Genomic DNA, 16,532 nt, shown 5'->3' with positions numbered 1-16,532 from the left:
TTGTGTTGCGGGACCTGGTGGAGCGTGCGGCCCTGCATTCGATGTTCGGCGACCATCGAATGCAGGGGCTGCTCCCACCATGGAGGAGGCGTATCCCCGTCCAATTTCATGCGGATCGCCACATATCCGCGTACGGACGGCAGGTGGCGATCCGTATGGAAGGCGGGGATTCGCCTGCACGGTCGCGGCCGCATATTCTGATCGGGCCGCACCGATCAGAATAAGGGCCAGAGTGAGGAGCGCCTGAAAAAACTGCCAGTATTTCCCTTTTTTCTATCATCTAATTGTTATCTATACAATAGCATTATATTTGAAGGAAAAGTCTGAGACACATTAAGGAAGACATTCATACAGGGCCGGCGCCACCACTAGGCAGCTCTAGGCATTTGCCTAGGGCGCCGGCACCTGGAGGGCGGAAGTTCGCCCCTCACCCCCAGCGAACTGTGTAAAAAAACTTGCGGCCCCGGCGTCCCTGCAGTGCTGGGGCGGTCAGGGGTGTCCATGCCGTAGGGGTACCTGCGGCGCCGTCATGTGTGTAAAGCTGGCTGCGGCCGGAGGGGTCCCTGTAGTGAATAGAAAATAACTAGCGTTATGCGCGCGGCGGCGCGGGAAGCGCTAGTTATTTTCTATTCACTACAGGGACCCCACCGGCCGCAGGCAGCCAGCTTTACACACATGACGGCGCCGCAGGTTCCCCCTACGGCACGGACACCCCTGACCACCCCAGCACTGCAGGGACGCCGGGGCCGCAAGTTTTTTCCGCAGGTACCACCCCCCTCCCTCCCCCCGGCACCGGGGCGCCCCCACCCCGACTCGCCTGGGGCGCTCCGGTGCCTTGCACCGGCCCTGCATTCATATAATCCAGAAAGCTAAAGAATCATTCTACAAAAACCACTACCCCATATTCCGGGCAGCTCCTTTATAACCATGTGAGGGTGGTAAACAAATGTCCTACTTTCATTCATTATATTTTACTTTCAATTCATTGAAATTTTCAGTTTACATTGTTTACTCCAATCATTAAAAAGCTATTCATTGATCCATTGTTTCCTTAAACTGATATACTGTGACCGCTATTGTATTAATCTGGGTTCTGTGCACTAAAAAAAGCACTAATGGATGCCTGACTATTAAATCTTCCTCATCTATCTACCCTACTGCCTTTGACTGTCTCCTATCTATGAATATCTTGTATTTATCTTATTTTAGTAAAATGACACCTCCAGAACATTCATTGATGCTCTCATCATCATTTCATATCAAGTCTCTTATATTAAAATAAAAATCGGGAACTTCAACAATTCAATGCGGTTACCAGGCTGGTTTTCTAAATTCCCTTTTCTTATTGCTGCCACTAACTGCCTATAACTGCACTGGTTGCCTGTTTCTTCAAGAATGTCATTTTAAATGTAATAATGTGCAAGAACTCCCATTTTGAGCATTTGTAGAGGCAGTAAAACTTGCATACAGCACTATGGCAGGGGCAGATCTTCCATCAGATTATGGGGGCCCTCGTCCCTTGAATAATCAATAACACAAAATGTTTGCTGCCGATTGCAGTCAGCATCAATAGAGTACCTTTGATGGATGCACAGTCTACCAATATATGCTCAGCTGCGTGAACATCGGCACTGTGAACAAATCTGAATCAGGCTCTAGGTCTTTTGGAAATAGGCTTAGGGGTAGATTTATGAAGCAGTGATAAGGGAGGAGAAGTGATACAGTGCCTGGTAATTTATCACCGGCCAATCAGCTCCTATTTAAACCCAGCCTGTAACTTAACAGTCAGGAGCTGATTGGCCGGTGATAAAGTACCAGGCACTTTATCACTTCTCCTCCCTTATCACTGCTTCATAAATCTACCCCACAGTCTGTCACATTTAAAGTAAACTGACTTCCCACATACAATGGATGAAACCATTATTTTCTGTCTAAACATTTTTAATCCTAAACAAAGAATATCAAAGGGATTTTGGGAGCGCGGGCAGGTCCAAATGATGTCATAATGTCACACAGTAGTTGTTCTATGCTCCTCTGGGAATGTTTTGAAAGACTAACCACCATAAAACATATGGACAACCACCATAAAACATATGGCCATATACATTGGCGCTCGTAAAAATGGCAAATCGGACGAATTTGACTGCTAGTAAATCAGCCAAATGTCTGATCCCGGCCATAGCTAAGATCAAATGGGTGCGAATTAGTCCATTCGTAGCCATTTGATTTTAGCACATTTACCCCAGTGTATGCAAATTCTTCTGCAACACGCCCACGGCATTCCTATAACACTCTTATAAGACCATTAATAGCACGTTTTAATAATATTCCCTTACCAAGTCACCACCCAAGAATGTTCAGCTCTTTTCCTAGACCTTTGTGTTACCCTGCTTTGAAATATAAATTTATGCATGTGATGTAGGACCCTTCAGGAATGACTTTGCATAGCAGTAGGAAAAATATAATCGCTCAACACCGACAACATAGGCATTGGCTGCATATGAATCAGGCCCAAGAACAGTGAAGGATGAGCACAGGGGCAAGGGTTATGCAAATTACAATGTCTAATCTTCACCTATAAATCTCTTAACACCGAACGACCAATATGTTGGAAATTCCAGATTAGCAATGATCGGTGAGCGCAGATGCACACTCCCGTGTCATAGCCGGCGCCCACAGCTCATCTTTTGGTATTACCAGCAGATGAGTGATGGGGTGGACAGCTTTGCATAGCGTCCTGCTATGGAAAGTCTTCCACCCCCAGGAAAATCACTCAGAAGGGCAAAAATCTGAGCGATTTTAAGACCAATGATTTTTCCCATAATCGTTGTCCATACTCGCTGAGCAAAATCACCCAGTGTGTATGGACCTTAAGACTTATTTGAGCAGTCCAAACCCCTTTCACCTACACCTGCCCTCCTCAAGTTACTTAATCTGCAACAGTCACACTAGACTTGCCTTTCAATGTTCTTTTCAATGAACTTTATTTTTATGCTTTATTGCTGATTACGTGGTTCGTACAGCATTATTTAACATTTGATTCTACTTGCTGTTTACATGGGCCACAAAGCATATCCGGCACACTAAAAATAAATAAACTTCTTTTATCCATGCAACTTCTTCATTACATCATGGGCCAAATGTAGTAAAGCACCAATCATTTACACCACAGAACCAGGTTGATTTTGCCATGTAATTAATTGCCGTTTAAAAAAAAAAAAAATGGAAAATGCTCACAAAATCTTTCACTTCTCACACCCTATTACATTGGCCCCATCTCTTTTACATTGTATGTTTAGTCCGCAGGGCCTTCTTGTCTTGGACATGATTTTCTAATTAGCTTTCAAACTGCAAGCACTGTTGATGTGTGAGAGGATCGGGGGCGTGGCCTGCGCCGACGTTCGCCACGCGTACTCACCTCACCGCTCTCCGTCTCTCACCTTCGGGCCGGTGATGGTCCCAGGACTTCCCCTGGCTCCCGATGCAATGCCACCTGTAAGGGAAATGGGGGAGGAGAATCCCACTGGGGGGGGGGGGGGATGATCATCACAGGCACTACTTGGTTCAGACTGGTTACACCTGCTTGTTAACAGGACGGGTGCAACTCGGGGAGAGACACGCTCCGGGGAGGGAAAGGAGCATGAACAACACAACAGATACAACACAGGTTATACTCACCAGTCAGCTACCAGTCTCCTGACTCGGGCACGGTACTGGTATCGGCACCTGCAAATGAACAACCGCAACCTCCTGCTTCCTAAGGCAGGGCAATGCACCCTCACAGGCAGGTTGACTCCTGCGGCCTGGCGCAACCTGCGGCCTACACAATCCTACGCAGCCTGCGACCTAGCGCAATCCTAAGCGACCTATGGCCTAGAACAATCCTACTCAACGCCTAACACAATGCAAGCAATGATGTACAACACACGGCTATCTACGCATGGAATGCAGCAGTATACATGCAGAATAAACAGTCAACGAGCAGGGTAACTAAGGGTTAAAACACAATCTAAGAATTTGTACAGAAAGACTGCGCTTATAAAAACCAGGTGCATGTATGTCTGAATTAATGCTCACCTCTTGTTTGTAAACAAATGTATTTATTTATAAGAATATATCAAATTAAAAACATTTTTTATCATATCATTAACATATACACATACAAACTCTACACAGAAATTTGAAAATCGGTGGCCACCTATAAATGATAAAACAATGTTGCTTCTCAAAAGAAGCTTTCTTTGGGCTTGTTGAGCTCTAGAAACAAGAATAAAGATTACTTTTCTCAAGGAGGGGACAATGTTAACAGCCAATGTAGTGATCTCCGGTCTCCGCTTGTGGTTTTAATGAATGTTGTCCACTGCACTTTTATAGAGATTTCATACTCACAACAGACTCCACGTGAAATTGTAGATGCTGGGCCGTTGTTTGAATTAGCAGGGAGGCAGGAGAGCTTGTGTAGTATAACTCTGTCTGTAGCTCTCCGTTCTACACCCGCAAATAGCCGATGCCATGACGCTGACCCAAAGCCGGCAGTTTTTGTCAGTCCAGACGCTGTGTCTCTCACACACGGCTGGGGTCTCCTCCGTCAGGCATCAGGCTGGCCCGTGAAGCTGCAGAGTGGCGTCTCTCACCCGCCCTCTTTAGAGGAGAGACGCCACTCTGCAGCTTCACGGGCCAGATAACACATAAAATAAAATGTCTTCTAAATTGTATAATAACAGGGGCGGATCCAGGATAAAATGACAGGGGGGGCACCATGATAAAAGAGGGTTTAGGTGGGGGAGGGCCAGTGTTAGTGGTGCCAGTGTACATGCTAAGAGAGCGGCAGAGAGAGGGTGGGAATGGGATTAAAAATAGACCCACCATGGCAACAAAAGTGAAGGATGTAGTTGTGCGCGCGCCGAAGGCGCGCTCTGGAAAAGGGGGTGTGGCCACTCAAAAGGGGGCGTATCCTTGAGTGTAGTGTACAACACCATATACAACTTCTACACATTATGCTACAAAATACTAGACCCCATTATACTTGCCCCTTACACATGATGCCAAATGAAATGAGCCAAAATTCAAACAATGCCACATGGATTGTGTCAAAATTCACATAATGCCACACGGATTGAGCCAAAATTTACATAATAACACACAGATTGAGCCAAAATTCACAAAATGCCAAATGGATTGAGCCAAAATTCACATAATGCCAAATGGATTGAGCCAAAATTCACATAATGCCACACGGATTGAGCCAAAATTCACATAATGCCACACGGATTGAGACAAAATTCACATAATGCCACACGGATTGAGACAAAATTCACATAATGCCACATGGATTGAGCCAAAATTCACATAATGCCACACGGATTGAGCCAAAATTTACATAATAACACACAGATTGAGCCAAAATTCACAAAATGCCAAATGGATTGAGCCAAAATTCACATAATGCCAAATGGATTGAGCCAAAATTCACATAATGCCACACGGATTGAGCCAAAATTCACATAATGCCACACGGATTGAGACAAAATTCACATAATGCCACAAGGATTGAGACAAAATTCACATAATGCCACATGGATTGAGCCAAAATTCACATAATGCCACACGGATTGAGCCAGAATTCACATAATGCCACACAGATTAAGACAAAATTCACAATACGCTTCATAAACAGGGACATTGTCCACCAAAGGCACGCATTAAACATTTACACCATAATGTCCATTACACGTTAAGTTACACGGCATGATGTCCATTATATATTATGCCAAACACCATAATGCCTATTAAAAATTATGCTACATACAGTAAGTGCTGCTTATCTACATGCTCATTGCCAAAGGTTCCATGCTCATTGCCAGAGGTTCCATGCTCGTTGCCATGTGGGATTACATGCTCATTGCCAAGGGGAAATACATGCTCGCGGTAAATGGGGGACAGCCACTGCCAGGCAGAAGTGATAGCCACTGACAGTGGCAGAGCCTGGCTGTATTCCGAGCACTGCAGGTCCCAGCTATTTGAAATAATACCCATTTGACACCAGAAAATGCATTCCCAGGTTGGCCCCTTTTACACCAGCCTAGTCCCTGCATTTTCTGGTGTGAGGGGGAGAGAAAACCACCCCTCCCCCTCTTTAACCAGTTATCTCATTTAACCGGCTATATCTTCGGAACTGACTGACCCATTTACATGAGACAAGTATCATATTGAAGAACTTTTGAGTGGGCTTTGAATAATTTTGGTCCAGTGAAACTGGAACATTTGGTTCCAGAGTAATCTGCCCTCAAAGAACATGAACAGCCATGAAATTACATTTCAAAAATAAAAAAATCAATTTACACGCTATATCTCTGGAACCGATTGACCGATATGGACCAGACTGGTATTATATTGAAGGCCCAGCGATTTGGAATTGAATGCCATCAACCACAAGCTCCTGTGATGCCAGGGGGGGAACTGGCAGCCGTCGGAACCGGGTGGGGGTCGGAATTGACGGGTCCCATATTATCCTATGGGGAAAAAAATGTTACAGCTTTGCCAGGCGATATCTCCGGTTCCCTGGGGGCTAGAGACACGGGGCTGGGCTTGTTGGAAAGCTCTGGTCCTCATCTACAAAATAAATGACAGGGGGGGCACGTGCCCGGGTGCCCCCCCCCTGAATCCGCCACTGTATAATAATGATAATAATAATAATTGCAGAATTGTGTTGTAGCTGTCACATAATTACAACATACTACAGAACATTTTGTGTATCATTCTCTAGGATATCAGCTTAATAACATAATCTTGCAGCTGATCGTCTTGAGATATGCTGATGACTGTTATCAAATAGAGTTTGATGATTTCCTGAATTGTATAGTTCGTCTGGACAATGCCTGCAGTGAGTATAACATGGCTTAAAGTTTTCTATTTTAATTGAGACCTACACAAATGTTTTCTTGTAAAAAGCATTACTTGATTGCAACAAACTCATATTTATAATGATGTGACTTAAATTTTGGAGAGAAGCAAAGGTGGATGTGTACTGTATCTTATGCTGGGTGCACGCAGGCACTGACAGAGACCGTTTGACAAGCATTTTGCGCCATAGTGTCAACACTCCATACAGCAGCTGTATGGGAAGCCAGTGTACTGCAGGTACACACAGCCAGATGCAATAATACAGTATCTTTGCAAATGTATTGGCCATTACATACCTCCCAACTGTCACGATTACAGCGGGACAGTCCCGATTTCGGGTCCTGTCCCGCTGTCCCACCCGCGGCAGGCAGGCATTGTCCCGCTGCGGGGGGTGGCAGTTGGGAGACCCCCCAATCTAATAGAATAGACGCTGTGCGCATGCGCACAGCATCTATTCTCGCATGAAAATGAGGTTGCGGCTAATTAGCATAAGCCGCGCCCTCATTTGCATATGCCCCACCCCCTTTTCAGGCGCTTGCGCGGATTCGCCGCGCGAGTGTCCCTATTTCATTGAATCAGAACTTGGGAGGTATGCATTGGCTGTGCTGCACATATTGGGGGTGATTCAGGTTGGCTCACAAAGCACATTTGGTTTGCTAATGGACAAAACCATGTGCACTACAGGTGGGGCAGATGTAACATGTGCAGAGAGAGTTAGATTTGGGTGGGGTGTGTACTTCAATATACAATGCAATGTAAAATAAAGCAGCCAGTATTTACCCTGTACAGAAACATAATAACTCGGACCTGAATCACCCCCATTAGGTGTACACACCCGCCAACCACTAGCTATATATATGTGTGTGTATATATATATATATATATATATATATATATATATATATATATATATATATATATATATACATATCCAATATAAAGTGTGGGGTGTGGATCATTAGGTTGACCGTGTCAAGATCAACAGTCAGAAGGTCAACCATTATTGATGGACAGGCAGACTGTCGACACATGAAAAAAGTTGACATGCAGTAGGCCAACATGGTAAAATGGTCGACGTGGAAAAGGTTGACTTGGAAAAGTAGGACAGGAGTAGATTAACAGTGACAGAACTGTCAGGTTACTTCAGGAGGAGGCTGTCAGAATGTCACTAGACTAGCCAGGAACCTGTGATACCTAGATCTAGTGCTTGATTCTTAACTGGACTGAAATCAAACAGAACAGAACAGAAGTTAAGCTGGAACTGACACTTTCTTCATAACCAGGCTGGAACAAATAATAGTATACAGGGAACCAGCTGCAAACACTAAGTGCAGGTATGTATGGGATAGCGTTGTATTATAGCGCAGAGATGCAGAGGTGGCAGGATGAGGCTGGCTTCACTAGATCTGGGAGAAAGGGGTGTATTGAGGGCAGCAGAAAGCACCATGTGACTGACATTAGAAGCACTCACATGCTATCTAGCATGCAGGTAAGTGCCAATATGCAATGCCTCATGTTCGGACACTGAACTTTCAAGGGTTTCTGGGAACAAGACTCATTTCTCCAAGGGACACCTCTAGTGAGCATGTGAACATACCTGGGAAAATGGCTGTGGCAAACATTGTTACTGATATTTCTACGGTGCTATTGTAATAGCGGTACGGTGCGGGTGGGAGCTGGGATGCTTGTCAGCGCTGCAGTGGTCCCGGCTCCCGTCCTGGCTTCATGAAGAACGGACCATCATAAAATGTCCGCCCCCATATAGCAGACAGTTCTCTGAAACTGTCTGCTGTATGGGGGCGGACATTTTGTGATGGTCCGTTCTTCATATCAGAATGAAGGCAGGATGGGAGCCGGGACCACTGCAGCACTGACAGGCATCCCAGCTCCCACCCGCGCCGATGACAACCGGACTCCAACCCGCATCGCAGTCAGACTCCTGAGTAAGTATATATGTAGTATTTATGTATGTATATGTGGCGGGCGCATCATCACCTTTGGTGGGGGGGCCCAATTTTTGAAGTTACGCCACTGTGTGTGGGCCTCCCTGGAACCAGACACCTGTGTGTGCCCCACACACTGAACCCATTATAGATATGCCAGGGTATCAACCTCCTCATTCCCTCCCATTACAATAACCCCTTAATCTTTATTATGTTAAATACAGCTATTACTTTATCCTCATAGTAATAGAAAAAATCATTATCGTAATCACCACCTCCAATTGTAGCTCATGCGTCAAGTCAATAGTGAACTGCAATCCAAACTATTTTGTTACTCCTGTATACTTGTATATTTGCATAGAAATATGTAAATGTATATATGTTATTTTGTTTTCATATACTACTATATACATTAAAGGTATTTATTTTTCATTCCCAGGAGTGTTTAAGGCACTGAACCGGAGCACAAATGATACAATCAGTGTAAACCAAGCTGAGGTAAAAACAAAAGTGAATGCATGTAGTCTAAATAAATTCTTTTACACAAATAGCCCTAGTCACAGCAGCCAAAGCATTGGGCAGACCAGAATACTGGGTTGGTATAACTACTTATACAGTAGGTCACAGCTAGGATTCATTCTTTTTTTTTTAAATTGAGTCTTTATTTGTATTTCCATATAACAAAACAACACATAAAAAAGTTTTCATCCGGTGATCAATCAGAATTTACAATTTACATATACCTAAACATATAAAAAATAACAAAAGAAAGACAGACAACCCCCCAGACACAGAAACCATACGCTCTTCCACACATACATAATGCACATAATACCACCCTCCTCATCCTAACGGTCCTAATATTAACCATACTATCCCTTGTTACAGCTCTCGACTTCCTGTTCTCCTACGGTTATTCTGGTTCCCCCCTTTTTATCCATTCTATTTCTTTTCCTACCGCTAGCTCCTGCCCCTGCCCTCTTTCGCTATCTTCTGCCCTTGCGCCAACCACGTCTAGAACCCATCTCCCTTAGGGAGTTACTTTAACCCCTTCCACGGGCTCGAACCTTATTCTATGTCCTCCACAGTGCACATAACAATTTTATAATATATGAGAATAATAAAAACTAAAAGTGAACTCAAAAAGACAATACATATTTCAATGCCACCTGACCCTATACAATAATGGGTACTTTATTTGTTTATTTACTTATTTATGTCTATAACTGTGTTTTTATAATGAAAATTCTGGTAGCGACTTATGGCTAATTAGTGCTTACTTACTGACACACATTTATTTACTTATTTTACAATTTTATAATAACGTGATTTGTTCCAATAACCCCATACCACATAGAATTTCTTAATCGTGCCACGTGAGGCGTACGTGTACTTCTCATGTTCATAGATCGTGTTGACTACGTTAACCCATTCTGTTATCTCCGGGCCTTTTGAGGACATCCATTGACGGGCGATAATCACTTTCGCTACTGCTGCTAGGTTCCTAAGCAACTGCTTAACTTCTTGCCCTGTACCCCCTTCCTCCCCTAGCCCCAGAATTAGATTGCCTTCATTCAGAAGCAACCGCGGAATACCAATTTGCTCCATGATATTGCAAACCCCCTCCCAAAACCAACTTATCTTTCTGCATGACCACAGGAGATGCCAAAAGGTACCCTCTCCTTCATTCTTACAGGGGAACGCGTGTTGAAGCATTGTGGAAGCATGATTGTGCCACCCTGCATTCATACAACCGCCAACATTGTCCTGGGAGAGAGCATTTTATAAATTACACTTATGGTGTGTACACACAGTGAGATTCCCTTGCTATTCGACTTAAGATTCGAGTGCTATGCAATCTTTGCTATCTCTGTACTTAACATACAATTCATACAATCCGCATTAGATTTGCACTATATAGTCATTGCTGCCCTGTCTATCTGGGTTTCGATTTGTGCTGTCCCGGGAGTGTGCATCGGGATCGAAAGGTAAAAAACCTGTGAGATCTGCATGCGATCTGCTTACGATCAGCATACGATATGCATGCAATTTTGACTATATAGTCAAAATCGAATGTCAAATCTCACTGTGAGTACACAGCGTAAGCCTTCTCATAAGCATAGGACAAGATGTGTGGGGGGGAATTTACTAAGAAACCAAAATACGGCCGATCCGCGGTATGAATGGATATGACCAGCATTGGCCATATTACAGAAAACATACGAATCGTGAATAGGCCAAATGATTGATCTGCCAAATTCACCTTTGGATGTTGTAACCACATGTTGTAACTACATGGCCGTATTTAATGGCTGCCAAATACGTATGATGCGGCAGCATGGCACAGATCAGGCACATACTTGCGATGCTACCCTGTGTAAAAAAAAAAAAAAATGTTTAAAAAAATATGGCATGCAGTCCCACCACTCGGCAATAACCAGCCTGGACTCATTGAGCCGGTTCTGGTTGCAGAAATACAGTGGGGAAAAAAGGTTGGGGTCCACCTGTATTTCTATAACCAGCACCAGGCTCATGAGCCGGTCCTAGATCCCAAAATACAGGGACAAACAGAGTAAGTTCCCCCAGCCAAAGCATTAAGACCTGACTGGTCAGCCTGTGCTGGGACCCTGAGGGAGTGGGGACCCCCCATAAAGTGACCCCCTCTTCAGGCTACCCCCAGCACGGCTGAAGCCCGTGGCTGTCCCCGGTGCCCCTGGGCGGTGGACAACAGCCTGATAGCCATAATTGTAATAAAAAATAGACTAATAAACTATTGGGTAAAGTTGTGTAACTACAAGTCCCAGCAAGCCTCCCCCACATACAGGAACTTGGCAAACCACTAGTCCCAGCATGCAGGGCATTAAAGAGCCCACTGGTTCTTGTAGTTGTATAACTTAACTGATAATGAAATAAAAAACAGATAGACCCAGAAAAATAAAACTTGAATTCACACTACATTCACCTATACCTACTTACCTATAGGGTCCACTGTTGGCCTGTCCTCTTCTCCAGTAGAATCCATAAATTATACTTACCATCCAATCCAGTGTAGATTGCGTTCTTTTTGGTCCATGCAGGCATCCACAGGTTAAAATAACAAACTGACAGTCACGAACTGGAGGAGCCACAAGTGTGTTTACACTTGGGGCTCTTCCCCCGAACTGGGGTATTTTCAGGTGATGTCATTCACGGGTCCTCCCACGGGGGAGCTCCGCGGATGATTGGCTCTGCGTGGCTCCATGGGCATCTATGGGTGGTTTCCATCATAGACACCCATGGATGCAAATCCATTCGTAATCCATTCATATTGTTGCAATGGTGCATTCATTCGTATTTCCGAAATACAAATTAATATACAAATACGAATAGCCGTATACTGGCCTTTGTAAATTCAGAAAATACGAATTTACAGACTTATACGGGTACAAATGGCTATGAATGAGCCTATTTGTAGCCATTTGTCCTTAGTAAATTTCCCCCTGTGTGTGTTAATGTTGAGGACCAGTCCATTCTAAACCATTTCATATAGTTCGTGTGCAAATTTATTAGAAATAAACTAGTGTTTGCAAAACATTATTCAGCAACATTATTTACTGGTGGGTATTTATGGACTTTTACAATAAAATACTTTCATATATGGAAAGTCTTCCAGTTTATAAACAACTTTCTCAATTTTCATGTTTTTTAGAATGTAATTTTCCTTGTTATATTTTGTATTCTATTCTGCATATGTTACCCATATCATTACTGAAAATGGAGGCAATGAGTGATAACATTCGTTTTTCTTTCATTTTCAGTTCATCAGTCTCACAATGAACATCTAAAGGGAAGTTGTGGATCATCAACTTTCTTTCTATTCATTCTTGGCTAGGTTGCTCTTGGACAGAGATGCAAGAATGAGTAATCCATTTTTATGCACAGTTCTGAACTCCAAAGTAGTTAGACTTTTTTAATTGTCCAATTTCTTATTCATGCTCATCTGATTGGGAATAACGAGATGGAATCATTAATAATCGACAAGACAATTTTTCTAACCCAAGAAAAAATAACCAGTTACGCCAGGAGCTCAATTCTAGATCTCATTTATTGAAGTTTGTCTTGAACAGAATGACATTTATATAGAAACTGTTTAGTAAATTGTATATCTTGTTTAAATGAATCCTTTACGTGTTCAAATGTTTTGATATTGGTGTTTACAATCGACATCTATACATAATCTCTGTTGTTTAGTTCTCAAACCCTTGGACATATTTAATAACTTTTATGATGAATAAGAAAAATGGAAAATGCTTGCAATACATATTGTTGTGAATGCTATACCACATTGTAATGTTTAATTTTTGCAATAAAAACAATTTGGAAACAATTTCTTATTCATATCATTCAATTAAAATGTTTGGCATTTTTATTAACATATTATTTTAAGAAAATATACTGTGTACTAAGGCATTTGTATCTAGAAACATAGAATTTGACGGCAGATAAGAACCACTTGGCCCATCTAGTCTGCCCCTTTTTTAAACATGTTACCTCAAACCATATTTGATCCTTATTTTTTTGTAAGGATATCAATATGCCTATTCCAAGCATGTTTAAATTGTACTACTGTATTTGCCTCTACCACCTCTGATGGTAGGCTATTCCACTTATCTACTACTCTTTCTGTGAAGTAATTCTTCCTCAAATTTCCCCTGAATCTTCCTCCCTCTAGTTTCAGTGCATGTCCTCGTGTTCTGCTGCTCCTCTTCCTGTGAAGAATGTCTCCCACCTGTACCTTGTTAAAACCCTTGATATATTTGAAAGTTTCTACCATGTCCCCCCTTTCCCTTCTCTGCTCTAAAGTATACATATTAAGATCTTTTAGTCTTTCCTGGTACGTTTTGTGATGTAGGCCATGAACCATTTTAGTTGCCCTTCTTTGTACAGTCTCTAATGTATTTATATCCTTCTGGAGATATGGCCTCCAGAACTGAACACAATACTCTAGATGAGGTCGTACCAATGACCTATACAGTGGCATTATTACTTCTTTCTTTCTACTGCTGATACCTCTCCCTATGCAACCAAGCATCTGACTTGCCTTCTTCATTGCTTTGTTACATTGCCTACCTGCCTTTAAGTCCCCTGAAATAGTGACACCTAGATCCCTCTCTTCCTCAGTAGTTTCCATTATAGTGCCATTTATACTATATTTAGTCTTTGGATTTTTGCAACCCAAGTGCATGATTTTGCATTTTTTGGCATTAAACTGTAGTTGCCATGCTCTTGACCATTCCTCTAATCTACCTAGATCATCAATCATTTGTTTTACCCCTCCTGGTGTGTCTACCCTGTTGCATACCTTTGTGTCATCTGCAAAAAGGCACATTTTACCCTCAATTCCATTTGCAATATCACCAATAAAGATATTAAAAAGCACTGGTCCAAGTACAGATCCCTGGGGTACTCCACTTGTAACCTTTCCCTCCTTTGACTGTACTCCGTTTACTACAACTCTCTGTTTTCTGTCCTGCAACCATGCTCTTATCCATTCAACTATCTTAGAATCCAATCCCAAGCTTTCAAGTTTATTTAACAGTCTGCGATGTGGGACAGTGTCAAAAGCCTTACTAAAGTCTAGATAAGCTACATCTAAAGCCCCACCTTGATCTATTACTTTAGTCACCCAGTCAAAAAAGTCAATAAGATTTGTTTGACATGGTCTTCCCCCAGTAAACCCATGCTGTTTTGGATCCTGTAAATTGCTGGTTTTGAGATATTCTACAACTCTTTCTTTTAAGAGTGTTTCCATCAATTTCCCTACTACTGATGTAAGGCTCACTGGTCGATAGTTGCTTACCTCTTCTTTGCTTCCACTTTTGTGCAGTGGGACTACATTCGCTGTTTTCCAGTCCTCTGGGATTACTCCAGTAGCTAGTGACTGGTTGAATAATTCTGTTATTGATTTTACCAGCTCCCCTTTGAGCTCTTTTAGTATCCTTGGATGTATCCCATCTGGCCCCATTGATTTATCCACTTTCAGTTTTGAGAGTTCTGTGAGGACTTTCTCCTCTGTAAATGTACTTGTTTCTCCCTCAGTTTTCTGACTATACTTGCAACTTTATTGTTAGGTGTTCTTTTTATTTGATCTTTTACAGGCATATTCATCTACTTATATGCACCAGAATATTTGTGCACCTATTCTGTCTTTCTTATATAAATCTATTGAAACACAAATATTATCTGGAAGGGGTATCTTTTGCCTATCATGTTCAGTCTTTGCGCTATTACTACTATGCAGTGTGTGATTCTGTATAATAAAGGCCCATACAGACATAAAGATGTCATGTCGACGACTATAAAAGATTCCATGTATTTCACCTCCCTCAACGACCCTGAGCAATTTTGTGTGGTCGTGAATCGTTTGACATTGTTTACCTTTTCAGCTTTAAACGACAGACGATCTCCGATGTTGCGCGTACCAGCGGATCGCTAATAATCTCAGTCATCGTCCTTGCATGCAGGTTAATTTGTCTATGGTCGTTTACATCGTCCAGTGCGGATGACGGCAAACGAAGTACAACGACGGACAAGCAATGACGGCAAGCGACCTAGCCATTCCCAGGACCCTCCCAGGTGCCATTTCCTGATGAACCCACACGTTGCTGTTCGCATCAGGAGCACAGCGGGCGTAGCAGGACACGGCAGGGGTGTTTTCAACAGTAATTTGGTGAGTTGAGTGGGGCGGTGGTGGGGGTAGGGGGGCAGCTGCAGTGTACTATACTTTTTAATGGGGTGATCGCTGCCTGTTTATAGTTTTTTTATGTTTCGGGGGGGGGGGGGGGCTGAGGCCATGTGCAGTGGGGATAGTGTATGGGTGGCTGGCTGGCTCTGGAGATATATGCATATTCAGGGGTGTGATGGGGATGGCTGGCAGAGAAGAGTTTTTTTTGTGTCACATTATATACCAGGACTGAGCTGGTGCCACATTATATACCAGGACTGAGCTGGTGCCACATTATATACCAGGTCTGAGTATAGTGATGGATGATGTGTGCTGGGAAGGGTACTTTACAAGACTGATGTGAATGATATGTGTGCTGTGGTTGTGGTGCAGTTTATGCATGTAGTGCCTGGTGCAAACTGCTGCCGCCCGCATGGTGCAGTTTATGCATGTAGTGCCTGGTGCAAACTGCTGCCGCCCGCCTGGTGCAGTTTATGCATGTAGTGCCTGGTGCAAACTGCTAATGGCCGCCTGGTGCAGTTTATGCATGTAGTGCCTGGTGCAAACTGCTGCCGCCCGCCTGGTGCAGTTTATGCATGTAGTGCCTGGTGAAAACTGCTAATGGTCGCCTGGTGCAGTTTATGCATGTAGTGCCTGGTGCAAACTGCTGCCATCCGCCTGGTGAAGTTTATGCATGTAGTGCCTGGTGCAAACTGCTGCCGCCCGCCTGGTGCAGTTTATGCATGTAGTGCCTGGTGCAAACTGCTGCCGCCCGCCTGGTGCAGTTTATGCATGTAGTGCCTGGTGCAAACTGCTAATGGCCGCCTGGTGCAGTTTATATGTTCTCTACTATATTTAAAAGTATTTTATTTGATATTAATTATTTTTATTTAATCATTTTGCCATTATTTTACAGACATGTCAGCTGAAATCACAGAACAAGACCACTGGACTGGATTCCTTGAACTGTACCAGTCCCATGA

The 16,532-nt window shown here is 43.2% G+C and overlaps 1 protein-coding gene across 1 annotated transcript in view; it reads left to right on the top strand.

The window, feature by feature from the left end:
- CAPN9 (calpain 9) overlaps positions 1–13,200 on the top strand; it is a 124,688-nt gene extending 111,488 nt beyond the window's left edge. Inside the window, exons 18-20 of the mRNA XM_083176463.1 lie at positions 6,767–6,883; positions 9,286–9,344; positions 12,644–13,200. Of these exons, the coding sequence (XP_083032589.1) occupies positions 6,767–6,883; positions 9,286–9,344; positions 12,644–12,670 (203 nt within the window). The 3' untranslated portion in view covers positions 12,671–13,200. The remainder of the gene's footprint in view (positions 1–6,766; positions 6,884–9,285; positions 9,345–12,643) is intronic.
- Positions 13,201–16,532: the final 3,332 nt, after the last annotated feature.

The sequence above is a fragment of the Crinia signifera genome, chromosome 3, assembly GCF_055691185.1.
Source record: "Crinia signifera chromosome 3, ASM5569118v1, whole genome shotgun sequence".
Classification (NCBI taxonomy): Eukaryota; Metazoa; Chordata; class Amphibia; order Anura; family Myobatrachidae; genus Crinia; species Crinia signifera.
This window is presented reverse-complemented; position numbering and strand designations above follow the sequence as displayed.